Below are 20,771 nucleotides of genomic sequence, written 5' to 3' on the forward strand. Positions count from 1 at the left end.
TTAATGTTTTGATATATACCTACTAAGTAGCGGGTACAAAACGGTAATTTAATGATTGGTTTTTAAATGAATCTGTGGTGTGGTGTAGTCTGAAATAAAACAACATTATACAAAGTTATAATTTATTACCTCATTTAAAGCTAGTATAAAAAAAATATAAAAAGATTTTGAGTATAAAGAAAACCGTCGTGATTGAATCGACGCTACAATATATACATATACACATCGATGACGTTCGAATGTGGAAGTGACTCCGCCGTGACCCCGCATGGAGAGTGAGGCGTGAAGCCGCTCTAATACCGAGATCTTGAAATTTGCTAAAATACGGTCACAGAGAAGCACTGTAATCTTTAAAAAGAATAAACTTAAATATATTCGTAAGCTAAATATCGCTTACAAAGGTACGAGAAATACAATCACAATGTAGAGAGCATTGGACAGATTTTTTCACATAAAACTTAATTTGTTCGTTGTAAAAGCGCTACTTTACACATTACACGCTATGGCATAGAATTTGGAAGGTGAACACGTATGTAGTGAGTGACGAGTCGCGACCCTGGCTCACTCGGCTGCGGGTTTGGTTGCACTAATCCGAGAACAATAGACGAAGGGTGAAAATTACACTTGCTTCCAACTTTACTGATTGTTATCAAAATTCGCTTCCGTTCCACGCACTGTGCATGAATTTCAACATGTTGTGCTTCATTTGCATAATTACAGCATTTTCAAAAGGTGGCCTAGAATCCACGACTGTATAAAAGCCTGGTTACCAGAAAAAATGCAATGAACATTTTACCTGGATAACGAATGGTAGTGTTGAAAAAGTGATAATTAGTAGTACTACTTAAAAGCTGCCACAGAAACGCTGTTTGAATCATCTGATAAAGATGTAAAGGCCTGAGATGTAGTAGTTTCCCAAAGATAAATTATGAAATTCTGATTACTTAATAATGACAGATCTAAAGGTGACAAAAAAGTTTTCTGTAAACTTATTTATGAATTTTAATAACGAAAAATGTAGTAATAGATGAGATGTTTTTCAATGACGTCACAGGTTGCTTTTTCACACAAACTCCATAGTAATTTCATGTTTAATATTTAGTAAAAAGTAACTGATTTGACTAGCTGGAAATGCTATTTTACCAGTTGTCATTGATCGACTTTAGTTTTATAAATTCTAAAATACAAAAAAAAAATGAATGACAGCATAAGAGGATTGGTTTAAGACATCGGATTAGTACAAAAAAACCTATTTATAGTAATTTACTGTGATGTACAATCAATGTTGCTTGTACTGTACTAGTTAAGAACACACAACTGGTCGACAGGGCAACGGAATACACAAGCTGCGTCGTCATGGCGTAGCTCTATTTGTTCCGTTTAGAGCGACAAGGATCATTTGGCTTTTGGATGACATTGGTACAACGGACTTATTGTGGATTTGCCGCATATGGCATAACTACTTGCCCGGACGAATGGGGAGCGCTGAGGGCTCTTATCCGGTGCAAAATTTAAGACAACAGGCCTGAGGGTGTTAGGCACGACGTCTCGGGTAAGGGCGTCGGAGAGGATTACATTTGAAAGAATTAATCGACACTAGGGGAAATCGTCGACCGCGCCGGTGGGGTCGGTATCGGGATCCTGAACTGTTTGAGGCTAGAGTGCTCGGGACGGAGGTTCGGGCGTTGATATTTTTCTGTACCGTCCCAAAGCGGGATGTCTTCAGAAGCCCCAACTACCAGGGGGACGATAGGATGCACCATCTCCTAACAACTGTCATAAAACCACGTTTCCTAAGAATAGTTCGTTAGGCGTCAGATCAGATTTTGGCCATTTCGCAAAAGATCTTTGTCGCTCCGCTGCCTAACCTGGCTTAAATCCGCGGCGTCGACTACAATGGATCTAATGAAACATTTTCATCGATAATTAATTCTGCTCTTTGACTTTCCGGACACATTATAAAAAAATCTCGTTATTACATAGACATTCCACAGATGCAGTGTGGGTTGCTTAGCGAGACAGACAGTCCCTTCACGCTGCTTACGTCTTACGAACTGAAAGGAAACCCAAAATCGGGGGTTGGGTCTGATAGCACCAATCGGTGCGCGCCGAAGTGTCCCTTCTGTACGCAGTTTTATTGTTTATTCTTTGCCACTGTAGTCGACGCCACACTTTGAAATTACTCTGAATGCAGCCTCATCGGAACATCGCTGGCGAATTCACTGCGACGTCACACCTCACACATAAGACTTGAATACTGGCCAATCTTACATACCCCACACCAACATTTCTTGAATAAATACCCAAAATATATAATATAAAGACGACAATGGTATATACTGCTATAAAATACATGAGCAATATTCATAATATGTACTGTTCCCGTTATTGAACTTAAGAAAATATCTAAACACATTGGCTTTTAAAGACGGATCTAGATGGATACAACTATAAATTATCATACGTAATGATGCACACTTACTTCAACCTATATGGCGAGAGAGATTACGAGTAGACAATGAAAATAGAAATAGCTACTGGGTACGGCACAATATTCTTTGTAATAATCACATCAAAAATATATTCTCCAAAAATATTTAATAAGTGTTTTTTTCTTTTTAATTCTATTCTATATTCTTGCTTTATGTACTTTGTACTCAGTGTAAGATTATTTTGGAACAGCGCGGAACCCAGCAGTAGACAACTTATCCTAAACAAACGTAGACTTAGTGTCATGGGGATTACAGATCAACTGTTCGTCAATAGACACATTTGAGCACAGGTCCCTAAAGGTATACAGATTAAAGTTTCGAAATCATAGCAATGAACAGTAATATAGACAATTATTATTGTACTGCACATTAACCTTTCTATTAAGTATTGTGGCTTTAACAAAGTATCAATGATATATGACAAGCTCACCGTGCGCGTGAGTCGGACATATTTGGCCACGTGGACTGAGTATTGGTCGCGCAGCCGCGCTGCTGCACACTCTATTCCCTCAATACACTATAATGTTAGAGCATTGGCATAAAAAAAATTTGGTAAATATTATAAATGCTAAAACTATACAGCTACCGAATGGAATGTCACTTACATAGACTTTGTAATAATCTCCTTGATTTATATAATAATGACAACTTAAAACTAAGAGTACTTAAAATTATAAATAATGTATAATAAAAAAAGTTTTATCAGGTCGATTATGCAGACTTACAACTACTGGAATGTAGAAAAAAATTCGAAGTGTTAGTTCTACTACCCCTTAATATAATGGTTAGAAATACCCAAACCGCGATAAAATACATCGAATAATGGACGTATTACATTAAATAATTTGTTTTCTAACTTTAACGCCAAACTGAGCGGCGCCCGACCGCAGCGGCGCGCACGCATCTGTCGCGCCGCGCGGGCGGGCGGTCGTCTCCATTCGTAGAGAGCTAATGACTACCTTAAATTTCGCTTCGACTTGACAGCGATGGGACGTTCAACATTAAAGCTTCCTTGACGCTACGGCCGCCGGACCGGCTGCCGGCCCGCACGGCTACCTAATGGAATGCTTGATTTTCAATCACTTATATTACTCCAAAATATACAACAAATGGTTCTTGGCTTCTCTCGTGTCTCCGCCACTCAGCTGCGGACCGACAACGGAGAATATCTTACAAAAACAGTCGAACAAACGTTGAGGTATCAATTTTCTCGTAATAAATCTATCTTATAAACCACTGCACTCGCTTCGACGCACTCAAGCTAGCACAACAATGAAAGGTACTTTTTCAAAGTCCACAAGTATGAATCTTCGATTCCACCAGTAACAATTTAACAGGTATTGTCTTAAATACAAATAATTGACTTGGGTAGTTGACAAGTATCCAAACTATACGTTTTTCATTGTAGACATAAATACCCAACCAATATCGAAATATGAAAATAATCGGAATTCGTTGAAAAATAAAATAGCTACAGCCATCTGAAATCAAGAAGTTAGGAAGAAATGACAATAGCAACTTGTGGCTTCACATGTTTCTAGTGCCGTACAAGCTACAATCAGCTGCATAGAAATGCCGTTTAGCTAGATGGGACGGAGCGTTCCCCAGCGGATAGTTAAAGTCAGTACTTTAATCAATTCTCCTGAATTAAATGACATATTGAAAAACGGATTTCAGTTTAATATTTAACGAGTTCACGTGAGTAGATTGATGATATGAAAAAGCCAACTACCCTATAAGTGTGAGGAATGCTGGAGCATTTCTGAAAACTGCTGTGGAATATTTTACTTTATGGACATCAAGCAATCTGGTACTTGCAATAGTACTATATAATATGCATATGCAATAATACTATTAAAACCTCAATTGCAATGGATTTTCCGTTTTGTACGCGTAATGTCTATATTGTGAATTGATTAACCCCTCAGACAATGCTACAACAATTTAAGGTCATTATGACCTATCTATTTAAAATATAATTTTGCACGTTGGTACAAAATTAAAAAATTTGTCCGTATACCTTTCTCATCTGTGAAGACATAGTGCAGTGGTTTAGATTTTGGACAAAGTATTATAACTCATCTAAACAACCCTTGTATATTAATATGTATATATAAAAATGTATACATCATCATTACATAACTAATATAGTACGTATAAAAAGTTATTCGGTTCAAAGTCACATAAAAATGTTTCTTACAATTAGACAAACTTATAGACTAAGTAAAGCATAGATTCATAAATGAATATTATACACAATATCATATTTTGTACTGTAAGGTTATGCTTGGCGGCGCGCAGGCGCCCGGAGCTCGTGTCAGCATAATCAATATGGGACAAAACATTTGTACATCATTGAATGGCAATTCGTCATTTTAAACCTAAACGATTCCATCTAGCTGCCTAGAGAAAATTATTAATTATACTTGTACTTCGTCAAATTGTATCCTTGTTTGTTTGTGACTCACTCGAACTTGAGTTAAATGCATGTTTTGTGAATACAATATTTTAGTGAGTAATTTCATGGAATTGTGAGTCACGACGTACCAATATCCTGGCTTGTATGAGGCTGTGTGCGGGTGGAGATTGCGGTGCTCCGCTAATAGCTCCAAGATACTTCCATGAGCACGGTACAGGGTGCGTCTTTCACCTTCTATTTGCAATCTTCCAATCATTTTATTTCATGTTTTTGTTATAAGTACGACATAACGGCGCAAACTTGTTAGTCACACCTTGTACCTTCCTATGTTTTGACAATATATTATTAATATAACCATTTCATACAGTGCATGTTTATGTATAATATTTACGTTTTATTGATGCTTCAGTCTTTGGATCTTGTGTGGTGGAATGTCGATTATTTATTATAATATGTAGCATCACAGTACCACGGACGCAATTAATGTACTTATCAATATAATTCAATGTAAAAGATACTTCGATCTATCAAGTTATCTTGAAGTTATCATTACGGGTGCTATCTTTATGGCTTAAAAAGCAGTTTTTGGTTGAAATTAGGTTATCTTTTTGGTTTCATATTAGTACAGAAAATACTGGGGGTTTAGCCTTTCGATAGTGTAAGGAAATTACAGAGGTTTTAAATACGAGGATTCTATGTTTACTGGTAGCAAAAACTGTTTTTTAAGCTGACGGCGGTGTAGCTGTCATGGGTGTGCTGCTGGTAGCTGCAAGTCTGTGGCACTGTGTTGCGGCGGCGGGGGCGGGGCCTCACACCGACTCGGGCTCTGGCTCCGGGTTGGGGACCACCGGCTTAGCCCCCTCCGTGCCCGGCTGCATCGTCTCGGGGCACGCTGTTGAGTCGTAACTAGAAATTGCAAAGAAACGTTTTGACGTTTAGTAAAAAGTAACTGATTTGACTAGTTGGAAACTATCCCTATTTCAAACAGCTAGCCAATGATGTTCCCCTTCAAAGAGCCCATTGCTCTTCGTCTATTTTTACTTTCTCGATATGTCACAAAGAAAACATTAAAAAAGGTGTAAATAGCGACTCACTTTTCGTGTTCCCTGTAATCGGCGACGGGCGAAGACTCGTTGCGCCACTTGTTGCCGGTCATGTTGCTGCAACAAACAGTAAACATGTCGCGGTGACATACTTGTGTTTCGCGAGCCTCGCCTCGTAATTTTAAATCGTTCGTCCCCAACTCACGTTCGAAAATACATACCAGTTTCGTCTTGCAAATGACAAGTTCTGATGTGCTACGTGAAATGGGTGTATACTTTCGCAAGCGAATCGAAAACGATCGACTCCAAAATACGGCTCCTGGAGCTCATAATTATTACATGGGATATAAATGGGATAACGCCCTCCGTAGTTTAGTGGTAAGAGCATTAGTGTCTTAATCTGGAGGACCCGGGTTCGATTGTCGGTGGGGACATATCACATAAATCATTTTGTGATCCCTAGTTTGGTTAGAACATTATAGGCTGATCACCAGATTATTGGCAAGTAAGATGATGCGTGAGCCACGTTCAGCAGTCGGTCTCGGCTCTTATTTACTTAAGTATGTAGTCGTTACATGAGGCTCAATAGTAACCCTGACACCAGCGTTGATGAGCTCGGTCATTGGTCTCACAACCCACACGAGAGGAGAAGTGGCATATGTGGGCCATTTTATAGGTTATTGCAAATACAAAACACTTAAGACTTGTGCCCAGCTAATGGCAACAGATTTGCTCCCTATAACATGGGACTTAAACCGTGAAGCTAGTTATGTTGTTTTGATGTAGGGATGGTCTATTTTCCGACGTTCACGACATAACCAGTAAGCAAGAACCCAGTTCATACCAAGCCTGCAAAGATGAGGTGGTACTTACGCCTGCTTCATCAGATCTGGAGGGGCGGCGGCGTGCGGTGTGGCGCGCTCCGGGGTGGGGAACTTGCTCTCGGCGCCGGGCTGCTTGCTCGGCTCGGGAGTCGACATTGCCGACCCATAGCTGCAACGTCACCATAGAATAAGGAATAATACTACATATAGAACGGCAACTCCGCTCCCCAATCGCATGGGCGTCAGACGTCACACACAGATACGCGTGTAGTGATTAAACAGAAACTTTGTAAAAAAAAAAAAAACAGAAAAAAACCTATCCTTATGTTCTCCCATAGGTCTCAACATATCTCCATGCCAAATTTAACACAAAGTTCCCTTCGCATTGGCTATAGTGTGAATAATAAACTTTATTATATTACTATTGCTAAAGGCATATGCTCAATGCATAAAAGCGGTCTCCGTGGTCCAGTGGTTGAGCGTTGGGCTCACGAATCGGAGGCCCCGAGTTGCAATCCCGGTGGGGAAATGTCACAGAAATCACTTTGTGATCCCTAGTTTGGTTAGGACATTACAGGCTGATCACCTGATTGTCCGAAAGAAAGTAAGATGATCCGTACTTCGAAAGGCACGTTAAGCCGTTGGTCCCGGTCACTACTTACTAATGTAATTATGTAGTCGTTACATGAGTCATTTCAGGGGCCTTTGGCGGCTCAATAATAACCCTGACACCAGGGATGATGAGGTTGGTATTCCACCTCACAACCCACAAGATAAGGAGAGTGTATGAAATACCTACAACAGGTGCGCTGTACACAGTAACCATTAACATTTAATTCCATTAAAACAGTGATCGCTTGGTAAACTTCTCATTAAATTTAGAGACCTTACAAATGTACTTACATACACAAATACTGAGCGACAACTAATTAATCAACAGAGATCTTTTCTGAGAATTTTGATATAATGAAACGTAGGGGCATAGTTCATTGTATTCTTTTATTTTTGACTTTACTTTCTGAAATCCGTTTTTCAATATATTGTTTAACGCCGGAGATATTAATAGTTAGTGAGTAGTGGGGGAATGCTCCGTCCCATTCTAGCAAATTTCGGATGGCTGTAACTATTTAAAATTTCAGCAAATTTCCACTATATTTTCTATCTGGCAACTATAATAAAAAACGTGTAATTTTTGATACATGTCAACTTCCTTATTATGGTGATAGGTGATCAAACAAACTATCGCCAAATAACAGTTTATCATGTTGGCACGGACGCAATCCCTTACTCGTTTTCTAAGATATGCCCCGAAAAAAGAAGTCTTTACAAAAGAGTTTTTACTCCCTGTCCAGCAGGATAATATTACCATCAATTAATATCGCATAACTATAGCGCATTATTAAAAAAGTCTCGCAAATAGCAGTTCAAAGGAAGTCGCAGTTGCATATCATAATGAAACCAATCAATGTACGTCTTACTGCTGGGCATTTATTTTTACGCATTAATTCGATAATATGACGCACAATGAACTCCGCTGCCACCTCGGCTGTGCTGCTACTGGTTTTGGTGTTACGTGACTACACTTTACACTTATCTTTTTGTATTCAATATTCTTTATTTGCATACTATGATGGTGTACAAGTTTGTAAGTTACATATATGAGTTTCACATCATAGACCCTTTCGGGCACAACAAAATAGAAGTTTAAAAGAGAGGAGGAAGCTTTTCAAATAGTAACATCAGTATCATTAAGGTATTCACTAGTGCTGTAGTAACATTTATTAATGAGAAGTTCTTTTATTTTTTTTAATAAAGATTTTGTCACTTTTTTCTTCTTTTAATATGTTATGTTTTTATATGTTGTGTTAATATGTTATGTGTGTGTATGCTTGGCAGTTTATTATAAATTTTGATGGACATCACATATGGGCTACAAGAATGTAGGACGAGTCTATATATAGTATTTCAACCAGCGCAGACCCGCACTAACACTGCGCTGTTCCTGGCAGGCTTTCAGTCTGCCGAAGCTTAATTCTAAATTCTAGTCTTGTATTGGACGGTATTCATCATCATTTCTAATAAATTACGACAGACCTTCGATACGCGAAGGGCTTTATAAAGACGTCGCAAACAAATATACAAGTAATAATTCGCTTGGCACATTCGCTAACAGGCAACTTCAAAAGAGACACTTTGTACGAAACGTCAAAATTAAAGATTTCCTTTGAGTTTGTATGGAAATACTGACCTGTGCCGTCATCAATAAATAATATTCGAAATAAGTCGAAAAGTGTAATGATATTCATTTTTTATCATCTTAGACTTGGCTTCTGTTTCTAGATTAACATTTTATAATTTATTTTTTGACCCAGTCAAATTCCATATTGTTACTATTCTTACAACTGTCAATACAAACACACTTTCTTTACAAATGGCGAAACGTACATACACAAACCTACACTCTTATTATAATAAGTTATTACCTAAGACTATGTTCCAAAAAAATGTAATGATAAGTAAGACAAGATAACAATTTTGTTCTTTTTACCTGAAACGCAACGAACACAATCTTCTAGAAACATAAGGAAATATCTTACTGTAAAATAACATTGAATTAACAAAAGATACTAACTTGTCGAACTCCCTGTAGTCGACGAGATGCGAGGATTCGCTGCGCCACTTGCTTCCGACCATGTTGTGAACGCTAAAACATAAACAACAAATGTTTAAACATTATTTTCATAAATTGGTGCCTATTTAGGCGGACACAAAACTTAACCTAATTTCAGTTTGACAGCTCTTAAATTCGTGTCGTCCTTCTCTAACAATACGTGAAATAAGGAGATGGAGCTAGTTTTAATCCTTTGAAATGAAGTTGGTAGCCTTGATTTATTAAATCTGTTGGCATAAGGTTGCAGCGTAATATTTTTTTAGGAAATAATACATTGATTTATAATGTTGTAATATTATAGAATTTAACTACATCGACGAAGAGCGTGACCACAATGATATCTTTCTGATGTTTTAAATTGATTCATAGATATATTGCTGGTCCAGCCAGCTAAAAGCTTTTTCTAATTAACATGTATTGCATGTGTACTGGACAGGTAAGATTTCACTTAGGGAAGTGTTGCCTGAATAAGGCCCTTAACACAACACAGACGACAGAAGATGATATTTTAACACTTTCAGGGTCGCAAACCACAGATCATTGACCTTTCATTCATAATAGTATAACACTTGGAAATAGGACTTAGACGTTCATAAGACAGTAAAATAAAGATAATGTACGTACGCTGTCATCTGATCGCCTTGCCCGCCGAGTTGCGCGAGGTACGCGGCCTGCTTGCGGTGGTGGTACATGTGCACGCGGAGGCAGCTCGGGTTGCGCATGCGCTTCTGACAGATCTCGCACTGCAGCGTCCCCTCCCGAGTGTCATGCTTGTCACGGATGTGCACCTTCAGGTTGTACCGATTCGCAAAGAACCGGTGACACGACGGACACTTCACTCCCCCCGTCTTGCAATTCCAACCCGCTATAAACCAAAGTTAGTGTTCACAACCGATAGATGGCGGCGCTGAGACGCGAGTCCCAAACTGGTCGGTACTCTATGATCGTGCGTGTTACAATTTATAGGAGCCATTGTATCTTAAATTGCCAGTGTACATTTTTGTTGTGGATGCAGACGAGTTTCTTGTAATTGTACGAAACTAGCAACGAGGATATCTATTTTACTTTAGGTAATAAAAAAAATAAACACTTAAGTAAATGAAATGAAAAGCTGAAAACAAAAGCAGGTAGAGCTCAACTTACCGGACTCTTTAGATTCGGGTACAACGAGGACGCTATGAAACAGGTCGTTGTCGAAGTCGATGAGAGGCTCACTGGAAAGCGTATCAACATAAATAAAATAAAAAGAACTGTGCCTCAACTCAACCGCCCAAAATTGCACGTTAAAAATAGCAGTAAATGAAAAAATAAGGAAATCATTTATGTTAGTGCTTTGAAAAATAAAATTGATAGAAATGAAATTACAAAACACAACAACATAATCTTACGTGTTTGGCGGTACAACCCGCCGAAGTTGTCAACTGTGTTGTAATGGGAGCTGTTGTGTGTGTGTGTGGGGGGGGAGGGAGTTACTCACTTGTCGGAGGCGTACTCGGTGTTCTCTGCGTGTGTGGGGCTATCCTTCACGGGACGCGGCTTCTTCTTAACGTTATAGCTGTTCTTGTGAGTAGTATTTTTCAGCAGTCTGTGAAAGAAATACAATTGGCTAATTAACTGTTTTCGGATAACGCTTATGTTATATCTCTTAAAATAGCTATTTTATTTTCTCGAAAAAGCTTTATAAAAATTCTCTTCCATTATTTTGCATTTTGGTCACGTGACATTTTTCCCAGTGACGTCACATTTCAACAAACAATTAAAGAAACTGTCATAGCTTTTGTTTATTTTGTAAAATATGAAGCTCAATGACGGCCGCGCGTAATTCGGGTGATACACAAATAAAATAAAAATAAATTGTAAAAATAAAATATTTCAAATGATCTTAAGAAAAAAAAGCTAATAATAGTTAAATGATAAACTAACATATTCCACATATTTCATATTTTATTGTTACAACTCTCAAGTAACCAATTAGGGTAAACTGAGACAAAAAACGACAGAAGACAAGGAAATATCGCAGGACCGCTCGGATGAATTATCAATTACTAGGTTTCTGCCCGCGACTTCGTCCGCGGTTATCGCGTGCGACACGACCTTTTCAGTGCACATTTCATCCCCGTAAGGGATAATTTCTCACATAAATACTATCCTATGTTCTATTCTGGATCTCCAACTACTGCCGTACCCAATTTCATTTAAATTAGTTCAGGGTTTAAGTGTGAAAAGATAACAGACTTAGTTAGAGAGAGAATAACAGAGAGTTAGTTTATTTTTATTTATAAAGTTTATAATATCCATACGGATATGGATGACAGAGTCTGTAGTGGATAAACAATCTTACACGTGATCCTATAGTCGTCTTCTACGACTTGATTGCGATAATAGTAGCATCAATCATTCATTTTTTTTCTGTAATAAAATGGTGCTGATTCCTGTAGACACCACCTAATTTTATTTTAAGTTATACCTGACATTTTCTTATGCGCCGAAAGGGAAAGGGACGGGTAATCGACAGGCCTAAAATTTATGGAACACACGTCAATTTGAGGCAGAAATATAAAAACCCTCCCAATTTTTTTATATTGACCAATAACCCGACAGAATTAAGTTGACAGCACACGTCAAACGGGTTGCATACCAGCGAGATGCCTAATTTATTCGCCTGGGTTATTCTTTTTAAAATTAACAGTTGTCAGTCACCCGTCCCTTTCCTTTTCGGATAGGAAAACGGTATAACTGAAAATAAAATTAGGAGGTGTCTGTAGGAATCGGGGCTAATATTCGTTTAGTAACAATTGGTTGCTTTTGAACTGCATTGCGTGATATAATCAGTACTTAAGTCGTCAAAAAGTAAACACACGTAATTGGCATTAGCAAGTCCATCAAGGCATAAATGGTCCTTTTTCATGGTGAGTGACCATCACGCGGGCCACTGCGACGCTTTCTAAATGCAGCCATGGCGCCTAGTAATACTAAACAGCATTTTTTTAACTACACATAATCTACTATGCAGACCATAAACAGATGTAAACGGCTCCTTTTTTTTTCAATAGAAAGAATGTAATCTTAGTAGTAGGTAATCTGTTTCAGATAATTAATGGTAAATGATTAAACTGGCCCAAAAACTTATTTATATTAACAAAAACGTATAAAGCATAACTAATACTTCAGGTACAATTTTTCTTCTTTTTATTATTTTATTTTGTTCTTCTAGAAGAATTAGAAAAATACTTTATTTCCCCAAAAAGAAACAATTAAATCGGTAAGAGATACTTATGGCAATTGGCAGCCTTATAACCAAAAACTATTTGTTCCAGACAGCCATAAGTTGAGAAAGGAAACAGCGAAATTATAAAAGAATGCAAAATGCTTTACCTCTTGAGCGGGCTACGCGTGGCTTCCTCCTTAGCTTGCGCTGCAACGGGTTCGGGCGGCGCCTCCGTAGCGATGGTGTCTTCGCCCCCCGGCACCCATTCCGGCTGGCTGTCCCCGCCCTCCGCCGCTTTGGGGACTACGGGCTTCACTGGCTCCTCAGCTACCACAGGCGGCGGCGACTCGCTCCTCTGTGAAATGAAAGCATTTTTGACATGTGACCCTTTCTTTGTCCTGTTATTCTAGTTTGTTGAGATCAGCTTTATACATTCCACGTTTCCATCTGTTGTCTGATGCTGGCATTGCTGCACTCTCGTGCATGTCCCTCCTAATACATTATACACATTTTATTTATATTTCACGAAATTAATTTAAATACAAACTTAATTCTACCTTTGTCTCACGAGTCTGCAATATAAACTGCCAAAATTCTCAATATCAGAATCTGAGGTTAAATTACTTCTACTCATTCATTGAAAGATTCATTTTAACTGGAACAATTTCTGGAATATTTTGTTTTGAAACTTATAATTGAAACTTTTGTAACTATGACTTTTTTTAAATGATATCTTATGCTGAGTATATAAATGGAGAAAACTACAACCTAACTGTCACTTTTTACTATGTATGCAGTGGAGCAGCATCAGAGGCCTGTGCGCAGCAGTAATGCATATAAAGGTTGATTATACATATACTAACCTCCCTGCCAACAGTGAGTCCCTTAACCTGCAGCAGCTCAGCAGTGTGGAGGAACCCAGAAAGCTCCTGCTGACGGACATGCACCTCACCACGGTACATGAAGTGCAGCAGTTGCCGGAGCTCCTGGTGTGCAACATCTTTCAGGATCACAATCGGATGCTCGCATGGGTTCATCTGTGGACAGGTGCCTCAATAATAACAGAACAATCTAATTATAACCACAACTGTCTTCTCTGGGGTATATCCGGTGACTAAATAAGCTGCCAACGGCCAACATCAGTAACCTGGACCAACGGCTTAATGTGCCTGCCGAACCATCTTCTTTCGGACAATCGGGTGATGTCAACTTGCTTCCTATCCAGACCAGAGACAGTTTCACAAAGTGATTTTTTCTTAATGAGTCCCCACCAGGAATTGGAGATCTCCAGATCGTGAGCCCAACGCTCAACCACTGGACTACAGAGGCCAGTACCTCACCTCAATAGTCACAAAGATACATAAATACAAAATGTAGAAACTGGCGAATGATTAGCAGCTTATTACAAAGTATCTCTTCCAAGCAACTTCATTACCCTCCATTATTATACTGTATATTTCTGTCTGTGTGAATCTCTAGCTCCCTCTAAGTATAGGAATAATAATTTCTTGGAAGTGTTTAACCATATTATTACGTTTTAAAGACTGCTGACTGAACCAGTTAGGTTAACATAGCTATCTTACTAATTAGGAAGAAACATCTATTAGAAATAAACAGCAACAGCTATTAGCTACAGGATTCAGCAGATTCTGGTGTACTAATCAGTAACGCCTAAGGGCCACCACAAATGGACTTTTGCCTTTTCTTTGTATGTTTCTTGTGCCTGTTTTACTGTGTACAAATAAATAAATTATTTAAAATAAATTAGTTATATTTATAAGTTATAAATATCTTTATTTACCCCATTCCCATAGGATATTACATACATATAAGCCCCACACCATATGGAGTGCCGAGCTCATCCCTTCTGGTTCTATTTGAGTTTGAAATGCTAAGAAGCATCATTTTAACCATATTTCATATGTGGATAGTTAAAGAACTCCTTAATGTACCGCAACTAAATGCTAGTCATATTTCAGAGTGTAGTACCTATGATCCATTAAATGTCAATTAGTAAATTATATAAACTGTAATTGTGAATTCACATTCCATGGTAATGAGTCCTACTATTCCAAGACTTACAGAATGAAATGTGTAAACATGTTATTGTTGAATAAATTAAAGTATATTTTATACATTATTCATCACTAGCTTATCTCATAAGTCTGATGTTACCATTTGTAAATTGAATACTTGAAATCATTTACAAATAGTTAAAAATTTGTTCTAAATAAACAGACAACAAGAAAAAGGTTAACAAAGTTTGACCTTCAGACCTTTCCACAGATAAATTAGATTCTATATGTACACGGGTACAAACACTAAACCACAATGCTATGAATAGGCAATTACTGAAAATTCCTAAATGAGCAGATCTAAATGTCTTCAATTGAAAGTAACATTTAATAAACAACATAATCAAAATTACTTAAAATTGTAACAACCAAGTGTTTTTCCTTCAGTACATAAGATGTGTAAAGTAAACAACAAGGCATTTATCAACAACAAACAAATAGATAGGTATCAGACATATAGTATACAAAGTTCAGACTGCACAATAACTGCTAGCCCAACCCATACTAGGTATGCTGACAGACTCCACGCACTTCGTCAACAAGGAAAAACAGGTCGCAATCGCGTAGAACATCGCATGACTCATACCTTGAAGAGCTCCTTGAAGTAGGGGCTGCAGATGGAGAGGATGAGCTTGTGCGCGTGCACGTACTGGCCTCCCGCCGCCAGCGTCACGTCCACTAAGTCCTCGCCCTCCAGCAGTGCGTGGAACGACTGCGACAAGTTTGAATGGAAGTCATTCCACCGCAGCGAGAACTGCTCCGGCATCGCCATCTCCTCCTCCTCTCCTCCTGCACACAACACAAACGATATGCTTCACAAATGCCAACACCTACTGCCGCATAACTGTACAATTACACTTTCAGTACTAAGCGTCCGCACAATGAAAAAGACACTCACTGAAAATCTAAGCGATTATCCAACTGCCCACGTATGCTACTTGAACTCGTCTAGTCCTTAGATATACATGATCGAAACATCACAGAATTAGAGCTAAAATGCTTGTGAATATTTTAATATGCGAAACAAATACTATTGCCTGGCATGGCAATACACGAAAAAAATATCAAAATGTCGCTTGTTCACAATGCACCGTTCGTTGTCCGACAAAACAATGTCAGAAACTATGTGTGATTTAAATCTATAAATATACAAGAAAAAATATTTTTTTATTTAATTTTATATTTTTTTGGACTGTTATATGATAAATTAAATAATAAATATAATCTAAAACGCAAAAATTACCACAAAATTCAAAGACAAAATATGGGTGTCTATGGTTATTTTTGGTTTAAAAATTCCAGCTTCTAACTGGATTACTTGGCAAGGACAAATATTACATGCAGCCTATTCGTAAAAATAATAATTATAGTATAGATACAAATATAGATAGGCAATTTACCCGCCATTTTGGGTAAATTGCTATCTAAATTGGCAATTTACACAATTATTTATTTTTAATGATGATGTTCCCCAAAAATAATATAGATAGCACTGTCTAGCTCCTACAGGATAATAAATTATTCAAAAATACCTAAATATTGCCTAAATAGCACAAGCATTTATAAAAAATGTTGCTTGATATTTGAATCTTATTTTGTGTAGACCTATGTTGGTATTTATATTGCTTCTTTTTATTTTGAACAGAATAATATTAGTTGGAAGATGTGTTGTGCCTAGGTATCGTATTATGTTGCCTTCGGGCGCTATAAAAATTGCCTTCGTTTACATATAACAGACATTTATGCATACTTATTTTTATTTTAACTTTTTTGGGTATAAATGATGACCCATGTTATTACACCGAGGCACAACACATTTTGGAATTGTCTTGGCAGATGTGGACCCATTATTATTCTGATCAAAATACAAAGCAATATAGGTAGCAACATAATTCAATTACATAATGTGGTCCAAATATCGAGCAACAATTATTTTTATATATATTTGGAATAATTTTGTACCCGAGCAACGAGAAAATACACTTCTCATCAAAAAAATCGAAACACTTCCGTTTTCATTGTTTCTGTCCGAATTTAACACAAAAAAGAATTCATACGATGAAAAAAAAAACATAAATGTATAGCTGGCAGTTTGGCCATTACAGTAATAAGCAAAAATTCAAAATTAGAATTTCATTTGTTTATCTTATAAACGAAATGAATCACTGTTTTGAGACAAATGTGTGTTTAGGGTTGGAGTACATTTAGCGTTTAAAAACTAAAAATTGGCGCCTATCCTTAAACTTTTTATTTTTTATTTCAATACTGTGACTTTGGGACGTCTGAAAAAAGGTTTTTTTTCTAAAACGTATGGATACTTCGCTCACAGAAGCCGCCCAAGTTGTGGCATTGCTGGATTCTGGCCTTAGTCAGCGTGTTGTGGCTGCAAGACTGCATCTAAGCCTGTCATCTGTTCATAGAGTCTATAAACGTTATCGGGAGACTGGTTTGTTCACGCGCCGTTCAGGATCTGGCAGGAATCGGGTCACTTCTGAGCGAGATGATCGATTTATTGTAACAACTTCTTTAAGAAATCGACGCCTTAACGCTTTTCAACTGCAGCAGCGGCTTCGTGTTGTACGAAGGGTGGCTGTAAGTGACTCTACAATTAGAAGAAGGTTGAAGGATCGTGGACTGGTACCGCATAAGCCAGCAAATGGGCCGAAATTAACTGCAGACCATCGAAGAGCGCGCCTTAACTTTGCACGTGAGCACCTAAATTGGTCATACCTACAGTGGAGCAAAGTTCTCTTTTCTGATGAGTGTAAAATTATGCTGTATGGTAACGACGGAAGGAACAAGGTCTACAGAAGAGACGGAGAACGCTATGCACAATGCTGCATTGAAGAAAAGGTCGGCTATGGTGGCGGTTCGTGGACGGTTTGGGGAGGAATCAGCGCCGACGGTAAGACAGAGCTTGCTTTCGTGTCTGGGCCACGTCTGCCTGCACTAAACTGTCATCGGTACGTCGAAGAGTGTCTCGAGCCTCATGTGATGCCCTATGCACATTTTATTGGCAACGGCTTCATATTCATGCACGACAATGCTAGGGCTCACACCGCGGGCGTCGTACGAGTTTATCTTAACGAAGTCGATATCTCTATTATGGAATGGCCAGCAAGAAGCCCGGACATGAATCCCATTGAACATCTGTGGGATGAATTAAAGAGACGAATTCGAGCAAGAGATCCTGCCCCAGAAACACTTAGCCAGCTGCAAGATGCAATCCAAGAGGAATGGGACAATATACCACAGCATGTGATCGTGACTCTCATCCGATCGATGAAGAACCGTATGGAAGCAATAATTAGAGCTCGGGGAGGGAATACAAGTTATTAAATAAACGTTTTTTAGCTTTTTTTTTCATTTACGTGTGTTGTTTTATCCATTTCCTTTATACTCCATACGGAATAAAAATGACTCATTTAACAAAATACGAAACCTATGAAAAATTCATTTAAATTTAGAACATTAACATTAAGATTTGATAAGCTCATATTACTCACTATTAAGGTGATTCGTTTTCCATACAAAAGTTGATGCAGTGCTACAGGAAAACGGATAGAGGAATATTGTTATAAAACCGATAAATAGTAATATTTTGGTGTATTATTTTCGCAAACTAACAAAAATTTAGGGTCCGAATACGAGAAGTACCATATTTCAGACCCTCAATTTTGATCAATTCTACATTTGTAGTGGTGCAGATTACAGTGTATTTGCTGAGCGTGTAGAGGTGTCAATGTTAGTTTGTGTGCGTGATAGTTTTTTTTTTCTAAAGGCTTTGACTACTTGACAAGTGTAATAGAATGTCAGTGACAATTTATAAAGAGATTTTGTATGAAGAGAATAAATATAAATAAAAAACTAAAAATACTACAATCTGAGAAAAGGAATATTGGAAAAATATTTTTGTAATAACGTATCTTATTTAAACATTTTTAAATAATGGGTAAATACCGTGTTTTAAAAGAGGACATATATTATAATAAAAAATCAATACATAAAATGAAATGGCTGTATGGGCATAGTTCCCTTTGCCTTACCCTTCGGGGAAAACCAAATCAAAAAAGAAGTTGTTGCATTTGCCGGCCTAAATAGTAGTCATTTATAATTAATTGTTTTTCCATCCAACATACAGATTTATTTATATTCTCTTTGCCGCGGACTTTTTGGTGGGACCGGGAACGGGAAGGTTGCTTTCTTCATTGAATAATCTAAATAATCAATACGAAGTGGTGTTTTGTGGTTAATGATCACATTAGTCGGAAAACATTCCCGATAGTATTATTAAATCGGAATCTTCAATAAACAAAGTGTACCTATCTATTTTCGCTTTGCGCCAACAATCCGCTTACTTCGTTTGGGGTTTGGAGTAGGAGTCTGCTCCGAGGGTGGGGGCTTAGGTTTCATCATTTCATTAATCATTATCAAGAAAAAAAAACACAAGACATGGCTGTATGTTCATAGTTCCCTTTGCCTTGCCCTTTGGGAAAAAAAATAAGAAAAATTTTGAAATTCTTATGTATAATAAACAAACATCACAGACATCATGACAGATCTAAAACTAAATAAAATCTTTTTTCTATTTTCTATTTGACTTATTTATGAATTTTAATCAAGAAAACGTGATAATAAGTTCGACAGCAACCAGTTCAGGTCCCCGAAACAGCCCATTTCAGGCCGCGTATTATATGGAAAATACTACTTCAATACGTCCCAGCCTCGTCTTTTTTTAACGTCCTCGTTATAAAAAGACGTCCTAACCTGAACTAACTAACCTAACAATAAACACCACGCGTAAATATATGTCCAGAAATGCGCTGTGAGTCGTCTGGACTGGGCGCGAAAACAACATAGAATTCGATTAGGTGCTAAGTGTCCCGCATGCTATCACCAGCTGTCACTGACATACGTATGAAGTCCCGCGGATTTTATTGGAACTAAATGACAAGTCATAATAATTATATGCGGATACTGCGACATCAGCGCCGTGCTTGCGGGACGTCCTGAAGCGCTATTACATCTTTCAAACGCGATGCGACAAAGTTTGAACCTACGCAATTTAGGAAAAATCTACCTTATTATTACTGTACTGTGATCGTTATTTGTAAAATCATACAATACATATACACAATTCTTTATACACAATATAATTATTATGACATATTGTGGACTTTTCGGTATACCTACAAAAAAGGAACAATTCAACCATACGTTGTTTTGTTATATCTCAATGGGCTCAGGCAGCGTTTTCGCCGAAAGCTCCAAGTCGGCTATATTTGTAACGATAATTATGTTTGACATTCATCATCATTTTTGAACCATTTTATACAAAAAAAATACTTGTATAAATTATAAACCCTAAAGCACGCCCATGAATCACTCTACTCATTGGTGAAAACCGTATGAAAATCCGTTCAGTAGTTTTTTAGTTAGCCGCTTGTTCACTGATGCGATTAATGCCTGTTAGAATTTTACAAAATAAAAAATACGGAAATTACGGAAGGTACTTTAGTGCAAAGTAAATTATTGTATACTTAATTATAATATTATTGGTAAAAGTGATACTTTTTGAAAATTCCGTAACAAAATTGACGGGTTCGCCAAATTCAATTGTAAAAAAAAATACAAAAAGTAAAAACAATTAAAACATGCAGTTGGGTTTGAACCGTGAACCTTAAGAATGGCGGCTACTGCTTTACCAAATGCGCCATTTAGAAGTTAGAAGTAGACTTCAAATTATGCATCTCTTTTAATAGCTAACCTAGTTCGCATGTGTGTGTGACAGCTTCGTGTTTGTACACAAATTGAAATGACACCAACTTTTGATGCAATGTTTCAATATGATATCTTCAGTAAATACTTCAAAATTGTAGCTTAACTTAAAGATAATGTATGTAAGATTTCGCCACCTAACATTTCACTGGGTCAGTACTCAACACTAAACGAATAAATGGAAAAAAATACGAAAACTGCAGAAGTAACGCCATCTACTGACGCAGCGTTACCTAGCTGACTGAAACACATCACCTTAAA

At 37.6% G+C, this 20,771-nt stretch overlaps 1 protein-coding gene across 2 annotated transcripts; it reads right to left on the reverse strand.

Moving 5' to 3' along the window:
• Window positions 1-105: 105 nt before the first annotated feature.
• On the reverse strand, window positions 106-16,046 carry LOC126380114 (zinc finger and BTB domain-containing protein 14-like). 2 transcript variants are annotated; one of them, XM_050029357.1, is made up of 11 exons: window positions 15,976-16,046; window positions 15,319-15,521; window positions 13,521-13,694; window positions 12,825-13,012; window positions 10,927-11,034; window positions 10,593-10,663; window positions 10,074-10,314; window positions 9,411-9,482; window positions 6,828-6,947; window positions 6,006-6,071; window positions 106-5,817 (listed from the first exon to the last, which is right to left on the reverse strand). In XM_050029357.1, exons 2-11 carry the CDS (start codon window positions 15,502-15,504, stop codon window positions 5,721-5,723), a joined length of 1,323 nt encoding a protein of 440 aa, XP_049885314.1. In that variant the 5' UTR covers window positions 15,505-15,521; window positions 15,976-16,046; the 3' UTR covers window positions 106-5,720. The 2 variants fall into 2 exon arrangements, with proteins under 2 accessions (XP_049885314.1, XP_049885313.1); XM_050029356.1 differs by lacking the exon at window positions 15,976-16,046 and adding an exon at window positions 15,631-15,969.
• Window positions 16,047-20,771: the final 4,725 nt, after the last annotated feature.

Source organism: Pectinophora gossypiella, chromosome Z, assembly GCF_024362695.1.
Source record: "Pectinophora gossypiella chromosome Z, ilPecGoss1.1, whole genome shotgun sequence".
Lineage (NCBI taxonomy): Eukaryota > Metazoa > Arthropoda > Insecta > Lepidoptera > Gelechiidae > Pectinophora > Pectinophora gossypiella.

Bases quoted from the DNA above. Each gene is read 5' to 3' on its own strand.
- LOC126380114 (XM_050029357.1), bottom strand. From the start codon at position 15,504: ATGGCGATGCCGGAGCAGTTCTCGCTGCGGTGGAATGACTTCCATTCA. The intron at 13,695-15,318 runs GTATGAGTCATG...ACCTGTCCACAG, and splicing joins ACTTCAAGGAGCTCTTCAAG to ATGAACCCATGCGAGCATCC. The intron at 6,948-9,410 runs GTTAGTATCTTT...GTGACGTTGCAG, and splicing joins GACTACAGGGAGTTCGACAA to CTATGGGTCGGCAATGTCGA.